Genomic DNA, 20,054 nt, shown 5'->3' on the forward strand with positions numbered 1-20,054 from the left:
GAATTATAAGGTTCTATCTGACATTTTTGTCAAAATTGAGTTACTGACATATTCTTATTAATTGACAACTTATTTACTTTATGGGATTTTTTTTTTTTTTTTGTCAGTTGGCATTTCTGTGTGGAGTGTACATGTTCTCCCTATGTTCATGTGGGTTTCCTCTGGGTGCTTCGATTTCCCCCACAAGTCCACAGACAATCGCTATAGGTAAATTGAGTAAGCTACATTGTCCGTAGTGTGTGTGTGTGAGTGTGTGAGTGAGTGTGTGTGTGTGTGTGTGTGTGTGTGTGTGTGTGTGTGTGTGTGTGTGTGTGTGTGTGTGTTTGTGTGTGTGTGTGTAAACGAATGTGTATGGGTATAACCCAGTGATGGGTTGCAGCTGTAAGGGCATCCACTGCGTAAAACTTATGCTGGATAAATTGGCAGTTCATTCTATGGTGACCCCGGATTAATAAAAGGGGCTAAGCCGAAAAGAAAATGAATTAAATAATCACCAAGCCATCACAAGTTAGAGTATCTTTGGTGTATTAATTGTACTTTATTTGGTCTCTGACAGGCTCAAACACTTTTGGTTGAATTTCAGCAGTTACCATTTGTCAAAATCAGTGTTTTGACAGGTGAGAGGAAACTGATTTGAATATGCAAAACCTTCAGCCAATCATTGCAATGGACAATAACTTTCAAGTCTAGAATGTAGCACAAATGTCAAAACAAGGTGCTCTGAAGAGAGTGTCAAAACAGGTTTTAAAATAGTGCTCTAGAATAATAATGACTTTCTTTCCTTCTTCCTCTTTCTTTTCTTTTAAACCCTGCTAACTATATAGACATCAGAGAACAAACATTACAACATTAAAAAAAGTTCAAAGCACTTTTGAACACAAAAGTAAAAATTGTGACGAATGTTGCAAACATTAAACCATTGACTACTATCATTTTTGTTTTTCAGCTTTAATAAATGGTTCTGTAGTATTTTTTATCGTTACTTAATATTAATCAATGTGGTTAACTAATATTGCCAATATTGTTGTAAAGTGGTATTTAGTTTGAACTTGATAAAAAATAACTACATATGCATATAAAATTATTAGAATAGTTAGTAGCAGCTACTTTTTCTACTCACTTTTTTTTATGGTAGTTTAATCTATATGATAGGAGTACCTGGCAGCTCAGACTGCAACCTTTTTAAAAGTAGCTTCAATAATGTGCAAAAAAATCTTTCCCTTAAAGTAGCTGGGTTTACCTGACTAAAGAAATGTTTGAGTGACAGATTTCTCCATCCATCCTATTATAAGCTCCATCCTAGTCTTCTCCTGTCCGGTATGTTCCTCAGTAAGTGGCGAATGAATCGCACAATCACACTTCATTCTGAGAACCACTCACTTTCTCATCCCTCAAGTCCTAATAACTCCTTTCTTCATAACATTTATTGCTATAGTCTACACCTTTCACCTTTCTCTGCTCTTCCCTTCAGTCTCTCTGTGTCGTCTCAGACTGCAGGATGGAAATTCACTCTGCTAGAGTCTCTCAGACTGTTCTGTAAAGGCAGTAGAGTGACCTGATTGTTCAACCCAAATCTCTTCACATGAATGCTCAGATTAACTGTAAAACATACAACACACATACAGACACACAGACAACAGAGACATCTGGGGAGATGGACGGTTAAAAGGAATTCCCAAAATGAGAATTCTGTCATTGTTTGCTCCCTAGAGAGACTTGAAGAAAATGCCGGCTGAGCTTTTCCACTGAATGGAGATTGAAAAAGCACAAATGAAAGAACATCCTCTGAAATATAGGTGCAAAAATAAAATGAGTACCTTTCTAAAAAGGTACAATATTGTACTTTCTATAGACACTAATATGTTCCTTTCAGCTTATAATAAGCACCAAAGTGTAGTTCTAAAAAGGTCCCTGACAATAAACATAAAACTTTTTTACTTTAATGGGTGAGACTGTATATCGAAATCATTTATTAAGTTTATTCGCGAGTTCACATCAGTATTGTGTTAAAAGCTCACAGGAAAGAAAAGTTATGAATAGTGAATATTAAATGAAATTTAAGCTCTCAAAGGGATAGTACACCCAAAAAAGTTCTGCCATCATTTACCCTTCACTTTCTCTAAAGCTTTTAGAGTTTCTATCTTCTCTCAATCACAAAAGAAAATATTTAGAATCAGGCTGGAAACTTGTATTGACTTCCATAGTCAGCTGGTTTTCAGCTTTCTTCAAAATTTTTTATCTAATGTTTAACAGATGAAACTCAAAACTTTTATAATGATTTTGAATTTATAGTTGAAGCCTGAATGTGTGAAGTGTTTTTATCATTTTTGTTGCCTTGTAGAAAAAACCACTGTATATTTGGATTGGAATGACACAAGAATGAGTCAATGATGATGGAATATTAATTTTTCATGGTTGAACTATTCTTTTAGTGGGTGATGATGTGTAAGATTGTCAATTACATAAGACAATTAAAACAAATATTTAAAGGGATAGTTTACCAAATAAAAAATTCTGACATGATTTACTCATATTTGAATGTTTAGTGTGAGTAGTACATGGCAGAATATTCATTTATGGGTGAACTATCCCTTGAAACATTTGAGTATGACTAAACATTTATCAGTCCTGTACCCTGAAATCGTTAAGGAAAAGGGGACAAAAAAAAAAAAAAAACCTGATAGGGAAAAATACAGTCGTATCGGCTTCATTATAATCTGATAATGAACTATAAATCTATAATCCGATTTTATAGTACTGGTGAAAATAACATGAGGAAAAGAAAAAAAAACATACAGTATAGCAGGGTGGAGATCACTGCTCCACCCAGACTCCTATTCCATGGCTCCGAGGTATATGTGGATTTGAAAGTCTTCCTGGATCTAATTCTGGCTTGCAGCACTGTCAGTGATTGATGCTTTTGTGCTTCATGGTGATTTCCTCCACAATGTGTCATATCAGACAGACAGAGGCACGTCGAGCTGCTGAAGCTATTAGAGAAGTGACAGCGCCATCTTTTGATTTGATGTGATATTACTTTATATTGGAGGCTTATAAGTCGTGGTTTACAATCACATTTTCTCAAATCATCCATAACTGTTTTACAAGAACGCAGCAATGTTGATAAACATACCAATATAATATACATAAAGAAAAAAAGAAAACATTGATTTCCAAGTTAGATTCTAAATGGACTGCAAAAAATGCCAAAATACAGGCATTGCAAATATGGAAAATTATAAAAATTATAATAATAAAAGTATTGAATACAAACAATTGTACTCATTGTAAAGTTGTATTGCTGAGAGTTGAGAAAAATAATTATAAAGTAGAAACAATTTTACAGACACAGACCAAGGCTGTGCACAGGGGGGTGGCCCGGTGGCTAGAACCCCTGCCCCTCTGCCCTCAAAGGCTTAGGTGCCCCTCTCAGGAGGCACTTGCTCTTTACTTTGCGATCGTGTTGCAGCACCTGCCCCTGTAAGGGTCTGTGCACAGGCCTGCCACAGACACACACACACAGACAGAAACACACACATAACGCCGGCAGGACTGCGCAGGGAGCGACTCCCTTCAGATTCAACACGCATAATCGCATTCATCAAATTTGCTTAAACTAAGCGTTTTAAAGTATGGCTGTATTTCACAAGGGTTCTGACATAACGCGAAGGAGATACTTTTGTTGCGTTAAAGGAGGAAACACGTCAAACTTACTGAAACATTGGACGGCTCATGCAAAAAGGCATTGGAATGTCTTTGACAACTTGTGACTTCATGAGTAGACTTTAAGTACATTTCTATAAGACACCAATTCTCAGATTTTATTATGTTTAAGATAATACTCTTATTAAAAGTCTACCATGTAACCAGAGATTTGATTACCTTAAAGGACCACAGTTTTTCTCTCCATTCGCCATGCGGTATCAAATTCCATTAAAACAGAAGAAGCCGCAAGTTAAAAATTAAACACCTAAAATTGCATGAAACTGTGGAGAGCCTGGTGATGCGACATTAATTGTTTTATACTGAAACTTGCCTTCAAAAAGTGCTTCCTTGGTCTTATGCCTATTTCTTTGCATGTTTACCACAAGTCGGCCACAACAGGAAGTAAAAAAACCTGCAACTGCGTTAATTGCGTAGATTTTTTTTAACACGTTAATTATTTCAAATTAATCGCATGTGTTAATGCACTCATTTTGACAGCACTAATATATATGTGTATGTTATAAAATCTATATAAAAATGTGTGTGGGGAGGTGCATCAAATTATAGATAGCGGATGAAAAAAAGAACTTAAAATCACAACTATTCTAAATATTTATATGGATCATGTACATTATGACAGGTCTCATTTTGATGCCTTACCTTTTATATGTAAATTTAAGAATTTAAGACCCTTTTAAGATCATTATGAAAAAATTTTAAATAACCATTACTTATAACTTATTACTTATGACTTATAAATAACCATTAGTGTTAGTATGTATAATGGCAAAAAAAAAAAATAAAAAATTTTATTTCTTAGCGGCATACTTTAATGTTCCAAAATAAGAAAACTCTAGTTGTATAAATTTTTTTCAACATAATATTTATTTTTTTAATGACAAGTTTAACACTGTTAAAAGTATATTTATTATGGAGACAACTACATAAATAAGTATTTGTTGGCCTTTGATCCAAAGTGATAGGGTATAACGTCTGAACAACCTAATGTGTTTGTTATAAAACCTTAAGTTTCATGCCTTTTTATAAATATGATGTCAACTCCCTCTTACTTCTGTAAAGAGTTTTTGTATAAATGAAAGATAGCGTAAAGATATGTTGCTCTGCTATTATCATGAGGAACCGTGTAATTGTTTTTTTTATCTTTCCCTGTGAATTGGGGAATTAAAATTTGGAAAAATTGCTGTAACAACTGCTGTCTAACTATTGTAGATTATATTTATTTGGAAAAAAAAAAATTTACATCAAACTAAATATTAAAAAAAGTTGGATTGTTGGTGACTGGATGGATGTCGGCCTGATTGGGTAGCTTTACTTAGAGGAAAATTAAGGCCTGTTTAAAATGATTTAAGACCTACAACATCATATTTCATTGAATTAAAGACTTTACGGCCTAAAATTTTGTTTTTGAAACTTAAGACTTTAAGATCCCACAGACACCCTGATAGAAAAGCATATTAAATTATTTTTGTGAACATGTCAAATTATAGGAAATATTTATAACATGCTGTGGGATTTGTGGCATTCAAAAGACAGAAAACCTGTTTAAACTACAATTTTAATTGATGCTTGAAAAAGCCCCTTTTCCTCCACCAATTTACAGCTAGTTTAGAACATTAAAACACACACATACAACACACTTAGAAAAGAAGTATGCCAGGTCTTACCCTTCAGAGTCTATACTGTCCTGAACCATGGCTTTGAGTGCATCTGAGTTGGCTGGGGAAAGACAATGAGAGAGAGTATAATTAATGAATTCCTAAATTAGCACAGAGAAGAGTCAGCAGCCTTAGATGAAGAACCACTGGCTTGACTGAAATCTACTGACTAACGAAAGCAGCTTAATACCTTCTGATGCAACAACTGCAGCACATAATCACAATAAACCAAGGGTAACTTCTTGCCATCACACACACACACACCTTATAAATATTAGTGTAATTCCATTTTACAACTAGCTCACATTACTGGCCTCTCTCAAAACAGTCATTGTTGCATTACAGTGGAGTTACAGTTAAACAAAGCAGAAAAAAAAAAAAAAGCTGTGGTGAAATTTTTTAATTTTTTTTTATTTCAAGTTTAACAGCAGATGGCACTCTAGGCTAGTTTTTAACCGTGCACTCAAATTAGGAAGAGTACTTCTGCTTTAGGCTGAGTCATGCAAGTTGACTTATCACAAGACAATTGTAAACAGCTCACTATGAACACCTGAAAACTTTCCTAACTTTATTAATGATTATTTTTGGTTCAAGTGGTATTTGTAAGAGTATGACCGTGTTTGTAAAACATACAGTGCCATCTGCTGCTAAATACCGAGTCCGGAATCAGTTCAGGAGAGAATGGTGATGCATTTTGAAATTTTTTTTCAATTCTTAGAAGAAGATGCAGAATATATATTTCTCAGACTATTTTGGCGCAGCTCTCAATGTGTTCTTTCTGTTTGGCGAGTTTTGCAATTAGAGCAAATGGCTTAAAGAAAATACTATTTCCACCTAGAGTAAACACCTTTACCTGCTATTTGCACTATTTTTGTTTTTCCTTTTCATGCGTATAGGAAATATATGGTTAGGTATACAGTATGCAAGGTTAGGTATAGAAAAAAATATATATATATATATTTAACATCTTTTGCTGGTTCCATTGTGCAAATAGCTGCTGTATGCCTTCAAACAAACATCCAGACACAGGATGCCATACCAAGATATTCAACTTTAAATAGCTTATATATTCAAAGATGGCACAAAAAGTGGCAAAAAACATTGTGCAATGACTGGCAATGAAAGTGGCGTGCATTTAACAAACTTCCAGTTCCTTCCAATTACTCATCTTAAAGAGACAGTTCATGCAAAACTCTAGCATAATTTAGTCGCTGTTTACTTGCCCCAATTCTGTTTGATTTTCTGCTGTTGAACAAGAAGAATGCTGGAAACTACTAATTTCCCAATGGAAGTAAATGGATACAGGTTTTTAGCTTTTTCAAAAAAACTTTGTTTTTGTGTTCAACAGAATAAAGAAAACCACTTGAGGTTGAGTAAACATCATTTTGGGTGAACAATAGTACTTTTAACCACTTTAAGAAGTCGAATAATGCACATGCAGAAATAATCCAATTTCTGACAGGATGATGTTCTAAAAGAATGGATGGGGCAGGATGGGGCATTGAAACATCAAAGATATGCATGGAAACAAAAGCATGAACTTAACCTTTTGAATTTTTTTCTTTGCTAAAGAAACACTAAAGAAAATATTTTAAAGAAAGCTAAAAACCTGTAACTATTGACTGCCATAGAAGGGAAAACAAATACTATGGAAGTCTCAGGTTACAGGTTTTCAGCTTTCAACAAAACATATTCTGTTCAACAGAAAAAAAGAAAGTGAAACAGGTTTGGTTTAAGGGGTTATAATTTTTCAGTTTTGGATGAACTATCCCTTTAAGGACTTGACTCTGCTAAAACTATTTCAAGACTGAAGCATTTTTTTTAAATGGTAAAGCAGTTCTAGGAATAAAGATGTGCTAAATTAATTCAAGAGTATATATGAACAAAGAACTAAGAAGATACATTTTATTAACTTTGATTTCATGAGGACTTGAAAGCACATTTTATCATTTACAGCTTGATTTAACCAGACAACACCATTAGCATCAAAACTAACCCAGACAACAAATTCAAAACTTGTTTACCAAGTGTGAAAAATGTGTGTGTTTTGCAATATGCATGTATGATCAGAATTTTCAGAATTTAAACCCACAATACAAATCTTAAAGTCCAACCAAGATACCTAAATATAGAGTTACAATAAAGTCCATCAACGTGAATTCAATTGTCAACTGAATGTTATTTATTTATTTATATATTTAGGTCAGTCAAAAAAAGAAAGCTAAATATGTCTTAATAAGCCTGGTGATACACTTAGTTGTCTGTTGTGACTTCATGATGAGTCACTGCTCTGAGGTCAGCTGAGGATTGTTTACACTCCGTCACAATCAATGTAACATCATGATTAATGTGACCGACTTGTTACCACACCTCAAGTTTCCATCAGTGTAAACAAACCAGCAAAAAACGTCATAATTTCCGAGAGGTCTTACATTTTGTAATCTTGGGGTCAAGTAAATCAGTGACCAGTGATCTTTCATTAATGTGTCAAACTCATAAATCATCCAAACATTTGTATAGTTTACCTTCATTTTTCATGATGTAGTGAACAATCTGGCCCACTGTGTCTGCGTTTCCTTCACTGAAGGTGTCGTTCAGATCTGACAAAGAAAGAGCAAGAGAATAATTGTGCTAAAATCAAAATGAATAAGAATAATGCCTAAAGTGATGGTTCATGACAATATATACATGTATCTAAAATGTCTTTTGCTGAACATAAAATTTGTTATTTTGAGAAATGCTGTAAACATGAAGCAACTGACATCAATAGTTAGTTAGGGGAAACAAAAAATATGAAAATCAGTAGGTATCAGTCTGTACCAATCTTGAAATTGTTTTCTTGTGTGCTCAACTGAAAGAAGAAACTCAAAAAGGTTTGGAACAAGTGGAGGGTAAGTATATGACATTAGATTTATGTTGATGAATTCTGTGGATTATATATAGAAATCAATATCAAATCAAGTGATGTAGGCTATTTAAAAAAAAAAAAACAAATAGCACAACTTCAGCTTTTTTAATGTTTTATTGTGTCGTCAGCTTAGAATTAGAAGGTTCTATCTGACATTTTGTCAAAAACGAGTTACTGACAATTTTATTAATTGACAACTTATTTACATTATGGGATGTTTTTAAGTTAAAATTAAGACTTTTTATAAAAAAAAATGTTATACACAAACTGTTTGCTATGAAATGCAAGAACTTTGAAGCTCAATATCTCAAAATCCTTCAGAATGCAGATAAAACCTTATAACGGTGACGGTGTGTCATATGAATCGAACTGATACAACACAAAACATTAGGAGAAAGTGTGCAGCTGTTATCACAAACCAACTGTTAAGAGTTTTTGTTATTTCATGACACACAGGTGGTAGGAATTAAAGATATTTGCTGACTAAACAAGATTGAGGACTAGCTCATGGTGCTAGAAAACAACAACATTTACAATACTAACAATAACTATGGTCTGTTGACATCAGTAAATGGCCTCATAAAAAGGCATATAGAGATGGAAAAGCTTCCACACATACACACACCACCCATGTCCTTCCTGAATACATGCCTAGATCCCTGCTGGAAAGGACAAATTTCCTGTGTAGCATTTTCTCACAGCTGGGGATCCGACATGGAAATAAGCAGTTTTGTGGACATGTGACTGCTTATCTGCTTTGATTAATACATAAGTGGCAAAAAAAGAAATCAACAAAGCATAACTACGTTGTAATGATAATGCACAATAGCAACATTAATTTAGGGACAGTTAAATTTACCAACAGACACACAATTAGTTAACCAAATGTTATTTTCAGCTTTTCACTAACTGGAACCATATTTCTAGTGTATCCATCAAGACAAAAACTAAATCTATTAAACTATAGCCAAAATTCATGCCTTATACCTTTAAAAAGTGAACTATAGGAAGAAGCAGCCATTTCTAGTTGTGTCTGCAACCATAGTGGACATTTTGAAGTGCACTAAATCAATCCCACAATGCACTCCATTATAGAGTGTACAACTCATGCACACTCCAGCTAGAAAATACCTAATATGCAATGGGTTAGCAAGCCAAATGCATTTCCACATCTGACCACAAGTTGACGACCAAAAAATTTTAGCGGTGAAAATTTTAAACTGTTTTTTTTTTTTTTTTTGCAAATTAAAATATTATTTGATTAAAGCTTTTTTACATGACAGACATCAAAATACTTTTGTTCAATACTAACAAACAACTCACAATATGTTATATAACTACTACAGGGGTACTCTGACCGAGAAGTTTAAAAACTAATCTGCCTGGGGGATTCATCAAGCAGAAAAAAAAACAAAATGGCATCCCTTCTTGTGCGCAGTTTGCTCAATTTCACTTTTTTTCATCCACTCATTAAAAATAGACTATATTAGTGGACTGATTGTAGGGAATAATGAGTAAGGGTACAGGGGGCGATGTGGATACAGCGATAAGAAGGGGGGGGAGACTAATTGTTTGAATAGTTTTAAGTATTAGCTTTAAAATAAAAATCAGACAGTGTAATCATTAATGAAAAGTATAATAATTGTTTGCATTTATTGAAATAAATGGAAATAAAACCTCAGAGTTTAATTAAAAACTTAATTATTGGAATTTACAGTGGAAAAAAGAAAATAAATCCATTAAACAATTGATAAAATAAATTTAAATGGCATACGCATGTGATTAAATACAAATGAGCAATTCCAGCATTATGGATGTGACATTTGCAGTAAAAACTCAAAACATAAATTCACACAGAAAGTCTGTTAACATTATATTACAACTTTTGTTTAGATTTTCCAGAACAACTAATCACAGAGTTACAGGAACAGAAAAATATCAATCTGTAAAAATGTTTTGTACTTTAAATGAGGAAAATAAGCATGCATTTTGGATATGACATTAAAAGTCTGCGGGTTTACAGAATACAACATACTTTTTAGAAAATCTGTTAATTAAACTGCACAAAAAAAAAAAAAAAAAAAAAATATATATATATATATATATATATATATATATATATATATATATATATATATATATATATATATATATATGCCAATCAAAAGGTTAAGTGATGGCTCACTATAGAACAAAAATGATTCGTTTTATTTCATTTAAAACTTTTACAACTAGAAGGAAAAAGTGTAGTTATGGATGTGACATCTCTACGTTATGGATGTGACTCATGTGAAACTGCCACTTGTGTGACTTTGGTAAATCAAATGGAATAGTTTGAAAACATTGACAGATTCATTTTTCAGTATTTCTAAAGTACTGTAAAATACTTGTTTACACAAAAAAACCCAGAAAGAGTCTTTGTATTTTTGTGAAAACTTTATTTTTTCATAGCAAGGTTGACATTTGCTTGGAATAGCTCAAATACAGCTTAGGCATGGACCTGCACAGATTACCATTATTTATACCGCAACCACTATACCACCACTACTACTAATTCTTCTTCTGCTGCTGCTACTACTAACTACTACTACTACTACTAATAATAATAATAATAATAGAGTAATTAATAATATATAACAATATGTAGTGCATAATTCAGTGAGACATGGGTGGATACAAAGATCTGAAGACAAACAAAAAGACAGAGAAAGAAAGAGACAGGGCTGTGCCAGTTTGAACAAGTCCACACACTTTTACATTTCCTAGAATTCAGCACCACGTCAACATTACTAGCAAAAAAAAAAAAAAACATTAAAAAAAAAGTCACCATAAAGACTTGCATTCAATCAGAAAAGTTAAATACAAATAAATAAATTGAATGTTGGCCAATTTCCTGGAGCCGAAACCCCACCTTATCAGTAGCGTAAATAAACTAATGCTGTTTTAACCCATTTTTGCCTTCGTGACATTTAAAACAAAGTGAGAACAATGCCAAACAATTTGTATCAGTGTGACCAAGCAAGTTCTTAACCATTAGGTGTGTCAAGCTGAATGTCTCTATTGCTGTATATAACTTTGCTCCCCAAGATGCGTGACGTACTGGACCAGATGTACAGAACAGTGCACACCTTACCTTGTATTATAACTCAATAGAGCGGCTTTATGTGATTACGCCTTTTCTAAAAGATCATGATTTCTGCTTGGTGATTAAGACTGAAAAAGAAACCCAGGCCATAAATTATTTATTCCAGAGTGAGTAAGACAAAGCACAACCGAATAAGACTTTCATAGAAAGTCAGTCAAGAGAATAAAGCATTTGTTTTTTAAAGTAACTAAATTTAAAGTTTAAAGTTTGGGGACTACAAAAAAAAAACATCCAGGCTAATGAGATCACAAGAGCTTCATATATATAGCATATATATATATATATATATATAGCATTTGACAAAAACAGCTTCCAGAATCTCTCCCAGTTCAGTGCTGGATTCAGCTAAAAACTCCTCAAAGAAGGAGCAGCTCCAACCATAATAGATAAAGCTGTGGATTGTGAGCCACAGCCTGTAAGTGTTTTTGTTTGTTAAAATTTGATCAGTGACATGCACAGTGTCTAGCATTAATAGAATGTTGTAGCGAGAACACAAGCAAGGGTGTAAACAACAGAAAATGCTGTTTGGCATCGCTAACAATTTAGCTACAAATTCATATATCAGTCAAGGTGCCGTAAATACACAATCTTCAGCAGTGCTGCAGTGTATCTATGTGGATGCTTTCCCTCTGTTCTATTTCTCAAATAACCAACACAAAAGATATGTGAATGCTTCATATTACTTACACATGCTTAGAACACAAATATATTTGAAAGACACTTTTACTAAAGATTTTATTTTAGAGAGCAGGCATGGGGTTCAGCGCTGTCATTTTCTGTCTAATTCCAGCACAAACTGCTGCAACTAACAGCTTCTCTGACTGACAGTATTTACACGGCACAAAAGCGCATACTTGAAGGCACCATGTTTCCTGTTGACATGGAGCTGATCCGCAAATTACAGCACATTTTGTTAGCTGACCAATCAGAGCCTCTTGAGGGCTGGTTGTTTTCATATTAGCCGAGTAGCTACATATAATCAAAGATGTATGAAAATAATAACATGATTTTCCACAAATGAAGCATAAGCACACATTGATTTGCCTCTTAAAAACACAACTAAGCCTCAAAAATACACTGTAGACCACCCCATTAAGAAATAAAGAGTTTCCAAAAAATATTTGAGCTTTGTATTGGACTTAAAGATAGATAAAGTGATCAAACAAAATTAAGATGTCTTCATTATTTACTGGTGGAGTTGTTCTTCAGTGTTGAAGCTTTAGGCAGTGACATTTGAACTACACTGAACTTAGGGCTGCCACAAATGACAATTTTTGTACAGATTCATTAATTATACAGGATAATTTATTTATTATTACATTAATCCAACCAAATATTACATTAACAAATAATTACTTTTAAATTAATCATTTGAGAAATTGCTTCGATGCATCTGTTTTTGACACATTGTGGGATATAGCATTAGGAAAAAAAATGTAAAGGCCAATTTTTACATAAAATGTTTCACTAATGCACTTAATTCATGAAATAAGAGTAAAAACATACATTTCATTGTCAAAAGTGGAAAATAATTAGCATCTCTTGAAAGCAAAATAACATGTTTAATAAAACAGAGCAGTGAATAAAGAAGTGATGCTGGTGGTCCATTCTGCTAAGGCAACCCCTTACAAATAAAGTAATAAGCAGAATGAAAGTGAGTGAGGGATGCTTGACATGTTATAGATCATTTTAAAAATAAAAAGAACTATTGCTATATAATCTGTCAGGCTTCTGAATATTAATTACATTGTCTGCATTCACTAAAACTGAATTGCTGAAGTGAAAATGCGGATGATACATGAGCGCATGGCTTTGAATTGCTATTGATGCCAGGCAACCAACAGAATATGATACATCATATCTCATAAACAGTACAAGAGAGTAATGTTCTCTCTCTCTCTCTCTCTCTCTCTCTCTCTCTCTCTCTCTCTCTCTCTCTCTCTCTCTCTCTCTCTCTCTCTCTCTCTCTCTCTCTCTCTCTCTCTCTCTCTCTCTATATATATATATATATATATATATATATATATATATATATATATATATATATATATATATATATATATATATATATATATATATATATATATATATATATATATATAACTTTTCCTGCGCATATGAATAAATAAACTTAGAACTGTGAGGGAACTCTCAGGCACTCAGTCTATGTCAAACCGTAATTTGTTTTATAGGGATGGGATTAACCGGTTTAAAAACAAAGTTAGTTAGTTATATCAGTTATAGGTTGTGAATTTCAGTTTCGGTTTCCTATTGAGAATTATGCCTAAATTAAAATCTAATCCTAAAATAGCATATAAAACCATGACATGGTTATGTCTGCAGTACTTAAAGTTGCAGTCTCTCTCATTACTTTATTAAATAAGTACAAACATTCTAAACTACCTCGTCTCCGTTTTCACATTTAAACTATGCCGAATGATAAAATGAAAATAAAATTATTTTCCATAATGCGCACCCAAGGATATTACTTCACGTGTAGGCTATCATTTCTGCAAAAGTGCATTAAAACTCAAGCAATAGGCTGCAACATTTCAGAGAATGAATTGGGAACACAGGGAAGCTTCAACTTTGCAATAAAGACGTGCACTCTCGCTTTGTTTTACTCAGGGAAATAAGCCTTCTCTGATGATCGTCACTTTCATATGGTTTTCATATTAATTCTAAGATTTTAGAGCAACTGATGGTCATAAATGTTTGGAAGACCTAATTCTGTAACTGACTGCATTTGCTGAAAAAATAAAAAAATAAATATCTAATATTAAATAATATTGCCCCAAAAAAGTAACTGAGGAAAATGTGATCTATAAATGAAATTAAAATAATAATAATAATAATAATAATAATAATAATAATAATAATAATAATAATAATAATAATAATAATAATAATTAAGCTGTCATTTATGCGTTTTCATAAAGTCAAAAAGGTAAACGATTAATGTGGTCAGTATAAAATGTCTAAAATTTATTTATTTATTTTTTTGCCAATCAAACTGCACATTTCGGTTAAACGACCCTCTTATGTTTAGCAGTAACAAAAGATTTGATGTTGTTCAATGGGGAAAGTGTAACTGAATCGATGTTACCAGTAAACTGGACTATACTATAACTGCAGATGAGGTCTCTTACATTAGCTAAACCAGTACATTGGCTACAGAAAGACAGAATTTTACTTTTGAATGACACTCAGGAAATTCCACAGCACACTGAAAATATTAGGATTGCAAGCTGTGATTTAAGACTATTAAATTAAATGGTTTACTTGCTGCTTTAGGTTAACTGCTTTTCTGAGTTGATGTTTAAGTTTCTACAATTATTAAGGAGTAAGCTATTGCTTATCAAGTAGAAAGCTTTCCACTAACTAATTCAGTTTGTTTTTTTTTAACAATGAATTAATTTGTTCTTTGTTGATGTTATGAATATACATTTATATTATGCAAATTTATATAAATGTTCTAGCAATACAGTAAAGTTCTAATAAAATCCCATTTTCTTGGTTCCAACGAAAACCTCGCTGATCAATAAGTTTATTTGATATGTCAGATGTCTCGCCTTAAAAGCAAACAACACAAAACAGTAAATCTTCATTGAAGCATATCTGTAGTAAACATACTGGCGACTGGGTAAGTTCTCTGTTATAACAATGCGTAGGCAGAAGTCAGGCTTACACTGCTTTAAGTCAAATGGACACTGCATGATGTCATGTGAAAAGGGCCTATTGAAGATAAATGTACAACTCACACAGATCAAACTGTTTTCATATACTAAATATTTAGTTACTAAACCAACATTTATTTTTAAAACTTAGGTTTGTAATTTAGTGGTTTGGTGACTTTGATGGTTATTTCATTCAAAGGTGAAAACGAAATTTAATTAATTGACTAATTATAATTGTCAAAGTTGTCAATTGTAGATTTTTTTTATTAAATTTACTAGAACTTTATTCATGGTAAGCTGCTTTGACAAAATAAAAAAATAAAAAACTATAGAAGTTAAGATTAATTGAATTTTATTCTAAACTTGTATCAGTTTCGTTCTTCTGTTGAAACAATAAATAAATAAAAAGAAATACTCAAAAATATTGGAAAAAAAGCAGCAACTGACGTCCATACATTGAACAAACAAGTACTAATGAAAATCAATGTTTGTCTTTCCATCATTCTTCAGAATAACTTTCTTTTTTGTTCACCAAAAAAAAAAAAATAAAAAAAATAAAAATAATATATATATATATATATATATATATATATATATATATATATATATATATATATATATATATATATATATATATATATACACACAATCAGGTTTGGAACAAGTGGAGGATGAGTAAATAATGACAGAATTTCAAGTTATGGTAGAACTATCCCTTTAAGTACTGTGAGAACATTTCATGGAATTTATCAAGAAATTCTGTAAGAGGAAGCCAGTCCAAGACAATTACAGAGACATGAAATGAACTGTCTTAACTTAAGGCCGTAACTAAATTCTTTAATGCAAAAAGCACACAACACACCTTAACAAGTGTGCAGCAATGCCCTGTCTATTACCCTGCACACAAATTACACACATTCCCTACAGAAAACTGAAACAGCCCTTCTGACAATCTATACTGCTTCAAAGCTTACAGTAAGATAACAAAATCCTTTGTGCAATCAGGAAGATGACTGAGGCATTTGGCAAGAAAAGACTCCCTAAGATTGCTACAGGAAATAACAAACCATTCTCCAATATGAAAATGATAATCGTAAAAAAAAGATTTTAAATAAAGATTTACGGCAAAAAAAAAAAAAAAAAAAAGGCAGCGGTGGTTGCTAGATTTATTTTTTATAAAAGGATGCAACTCACATTTTTCAGTAAAACTAAAAGTAACCTACCATATTCTATTAATTAATACAATGTTAAGAAACCAATTTTTTGAATTGACAACACTTTTGTAATACAGACAAAAACACCAGCAAAAGCAGTTAGTGATGAGTACAACGATAAACCAAAGCTCGGCTCATCTCAGAGAGACATACTTATATGTAGGTGCTCAATGTCGTTCACACCACTAAACATTATCATGGTAACAAACGACACTAATGTAATAAAATAATCGATCAAGATCAGATATAACATAAAATTCTAATGTACATCACTATTAAAAAAAAAAAGAAAAAAAAAACATCCTAGTGCAAAAAAAAAAAAAAAAAAAAAAAAAAAAAAGACCTCTACCTCTTTTCCTTTCTCTTGGCCCTTAAAACAGAGTATGAAGGGAAAGGGCTTCAATATATTTACCCCCAAGAAATGGAACATCACTACAACACCTGCACACGTTATCATATGTCATAGCGATCTCTTGCTTTATATAAAATCAGACTATTGCGACTGCTGTAGCATTTCCAGTTGTGTTATTTTTAGTGTTTATTTTCAGGAAATTATTGAAGGCAACAATATCATGCGACAACAAGCTCATAACTGTATTGTGCATATTCATCTAAATAGCCATATTCAATTAAACACATGAAAATAACATTAACATTACACCAGACAATGTAAAAAGGACATTTCCAACCCCTAGACTTTTCTGACAGGGAATTCGAGTGTCATCGAGTAACAGATGTGAAAGTATGTTGTGAGACTACATCCTGCTATACCAGGAGTTATTACTATGGATTATAGTTAATGAAATTTGGCTGTTTTTATTTTGCTTATTTTTAAGGCATGACAGTAAAACACATGAATGTATTAAAACATATACTACCTTATTGTAAAAATTCAGCATAATGACAAAATACTAATTTGTGCATCTCCTGACTCGCATGTGCAGCCATGCTGTCGTTGTAGAAGGTGTATTCAGGGAAATTTTTCTTACCCCTTGGTTTCGAGTGTGGTCCTGAAAAATCTATCCAACCCTTCCCCTCAGCCCAACCCCTTGTTTTGCGTAATAATGTGAAGGGGTAGGGGTAAGGATTGGACTTTATTTGAAATGAGATGAATCAACACAATTCCTAAGTTTTTTTGAGAAACCTAATTCTTTAAAAAAAATTCTGTAGATTAAACATAAATAATCAAGTTGACTTAATCAAAATAGGGACAACATGAAGGAATTTGAAGCATTTTTCTCAGTGCAAGTCATTTTTTGAAGATTTACTATAAAAAGAGACACATTTTTAAAGGTGTTTATCCTTTTCACAGCAAAGAAATTCTAAAAAAAAAAAGAAAATAAATAAAGAAAAAAAAATACAAATATAACCCTCGTCCTAAATCACCATCCCATTGGCACTTGAATACAGTGGAATGAGGTCAAGCATCTATTTTGAAAGCTCTTTCAAAATGATTGCCAAGAGTTAAATAGCTTATAAATATTTAATTCTTAAGCCTTGATTATTTTCATTTTAGTCCACTGCTTGTACTCATTCAGACCATTTCAACATACAACTAACCTTCAGACTTCAGCAAACAATAAGCCAAAAAAAAAAAAAAAGCATAACTGCTGCTTACATATTCACTTTAAAACCCCTTCAAAAGATTTCACATACTACTTCCTTAAATCTTACTGTAGATTTCATTTGTTTGAGAGGAAGGTTGATCTTCAGCCATTTTAACAAACATTTTTAAATTTCACACAGTATTAGCACAACCAAATTTCAACAAAACTCACCTCCTTTTTCAAGTTCTTCATCCCTCCTCTCTTTCTCTAGCTGCTCTTCTTCCTCCGCTTCAGTTGTACATCGGTAGCCTTTTCTCTTTAGGATGTGGCAGATGAGAACTCCCAGAAGCCCCAGTAGGAAGAAGAAGGGCACCAGAATGAAGGCAATATTCTCTGGGTGCCCATCACCTGAGTGCCCATTTCCACCTGAAATAAGAAGACATGAATCAGTACAAAGGTTCTATATAACTCAAACTGATAAGCAGTCAATCATAGTCGAGGAAAGATAAGTTAATGGAATAGGTTCAACTAAACACCACATTTTTGCTCTAATAGATAGTTAAAGGAAATTTTAGCTGAACCTATGTCCTTATATAAAATATAGGTTTACAGAGTCAGGAAAAGCATGTTAAATTAATATCCACAGGTCTTGACAATACACTGATGTTTTATGTAGTGAAATGATTAGTCTATGCAAAAAACGGAACTATTTACAACAGCAGTGAGAATCTATACTAGGGCTGCACGATAAATCAAAAATGAAATCATCATTTATCAAAGTGTGAGATTTTCATGCACATTTCTTCATGGAAGCACGGTTCTGTGATCAGTAGTAAATATCATACATTAAGCACTCATACGGAAACTCCAAATCTGTCCCATAGAACAAACCCAGGTTGTGCCTAGTGGTTACTAAATGTAAATGCAGTTATGAGCAATGATTGATGCCACAATATTTGATCATTAAATTAATAATCCAGAATACAAACATTAAGCGTAAAACAAAAGGAAGTGTTTTAACTTCGGATAAAAAAAAAAAAAAAAAAGGATTCAATATTCTGCTTATTTACAGTGTTTCGTCGGGAATGAGTTGATTTTACTTAGCTGATATAGAGATGATCAGCTCATTAGAAGAGCTTTATGCACAGTGTACATTGTTCCCTAGTGCCTTCCCCTTCGGTGCTCTCTACCGGAGCACAAGAACCTCTTATTTCGCTTCAGAAATTTGCCCCTTTCTTATTTGCCGATTTACACAACAGCACTGCACATAGCGTCTTACAAAGGAAAAGTGTGACATCATATACCTCCGAAACTAAACAATAAAAATTAACATATCACACTCTAAAATGCTATTTAAACAAAGCATGCTCTCTTTTAAACTGAAATCATGGTGGAATATCCTGTAGAATACAATTTGCAGGGTGCGCAAGGACCAGGATTGAGAAACACTAATCTAACTGGAGGAAATTTGTACCATGAACACCAAAACCATGAGTGGCCATGGAAACAAGTGCCACTCCATTAAAAGCAGCAGACCAAACCCCACCTCTTCTGTTTATTGTGGGGTTCAGGCCTGGGGCCCGTTTCAGTAAGGAGGTTCAACCCACTCAGGATTTAAACTTGAACTCTTGAGTTGATTTACAGAGAGATTGAAAACTCAGAGTTTTGGGTTTCAGAACAGCAGATCTGAGATTGGTCAATCAGCTTTGAGTAGACCAACTCAGAGTTAAGCGTGCACACCGCAACTATAAAATAACATTATCAATGGAGCGCAGATATTACGAGTGACCATGACAACATCTGAAAAAGAGATCAGCATTTCTTTCTCCAGCTGAACTTGATGTGCTCATGCAAAGTTATAGCAAATATGAGCATATATTTAAAAAAGCAACACCACCGCATCAGTGAAACAGATACAGTTAGTAAGGGAAAACATAGCTGCTCAAGTTAATGCACAAGTTTACATTTAAAGTATTTAAATATTTAAGTATAATAAATAATGTAATGTGTGACATTTATTTACTTTTCACTTGAAAAGTGGGGAATTGGCCGTAATTTAGGTTATTTTAGATGTAATTGTATTAAACTATACAAATTAGGTGTCTGCATAGTTACTGCAACAAATCTAACAAAACAAGACTGCATATAACCTAGCTTAATGTTCAGTGGAAATGTTTAATCC

The 20,054-nt window shown here is 32.9% G+C and overlaps 1 protein-coding gene across 1 annotated transcript in view; it reads right to left on the reverse strand.

The window, feature by feature from the left end:
* rell1 (RELT like 1) overlaps positions 1–20,054 on the reverse strand; it is a 48,356-nt gene that overhangs the window by 10,152 nt on the left and 18,150 nt on the right. Inside the window, 3 exon segments of the mRNA NM_001201360.1 lie at positions 5,391–5,442; positions 7,907–7,981; positions 18,104–18,298. Coding sequence (NP_001188289.1) covers positions 5,391–5,442; positions 7,907–7,981; positions 18,104–18,298 — 322 coding nt within the window.

This window comes from Danio rerio, chromosome 7 (genome assembly GCF_052040795.2).
Source record: "Danio rerio strain M-AB ecotype USA chromosome 7, GRCz13ab, whole genome shotgun sequence".
Classification (NCBI taxonomy): Eukaryota; Metazoa; Chordata; class Actinopteri; order Cypriniformes; family Danionidae; genus Danio; species Danio rerio.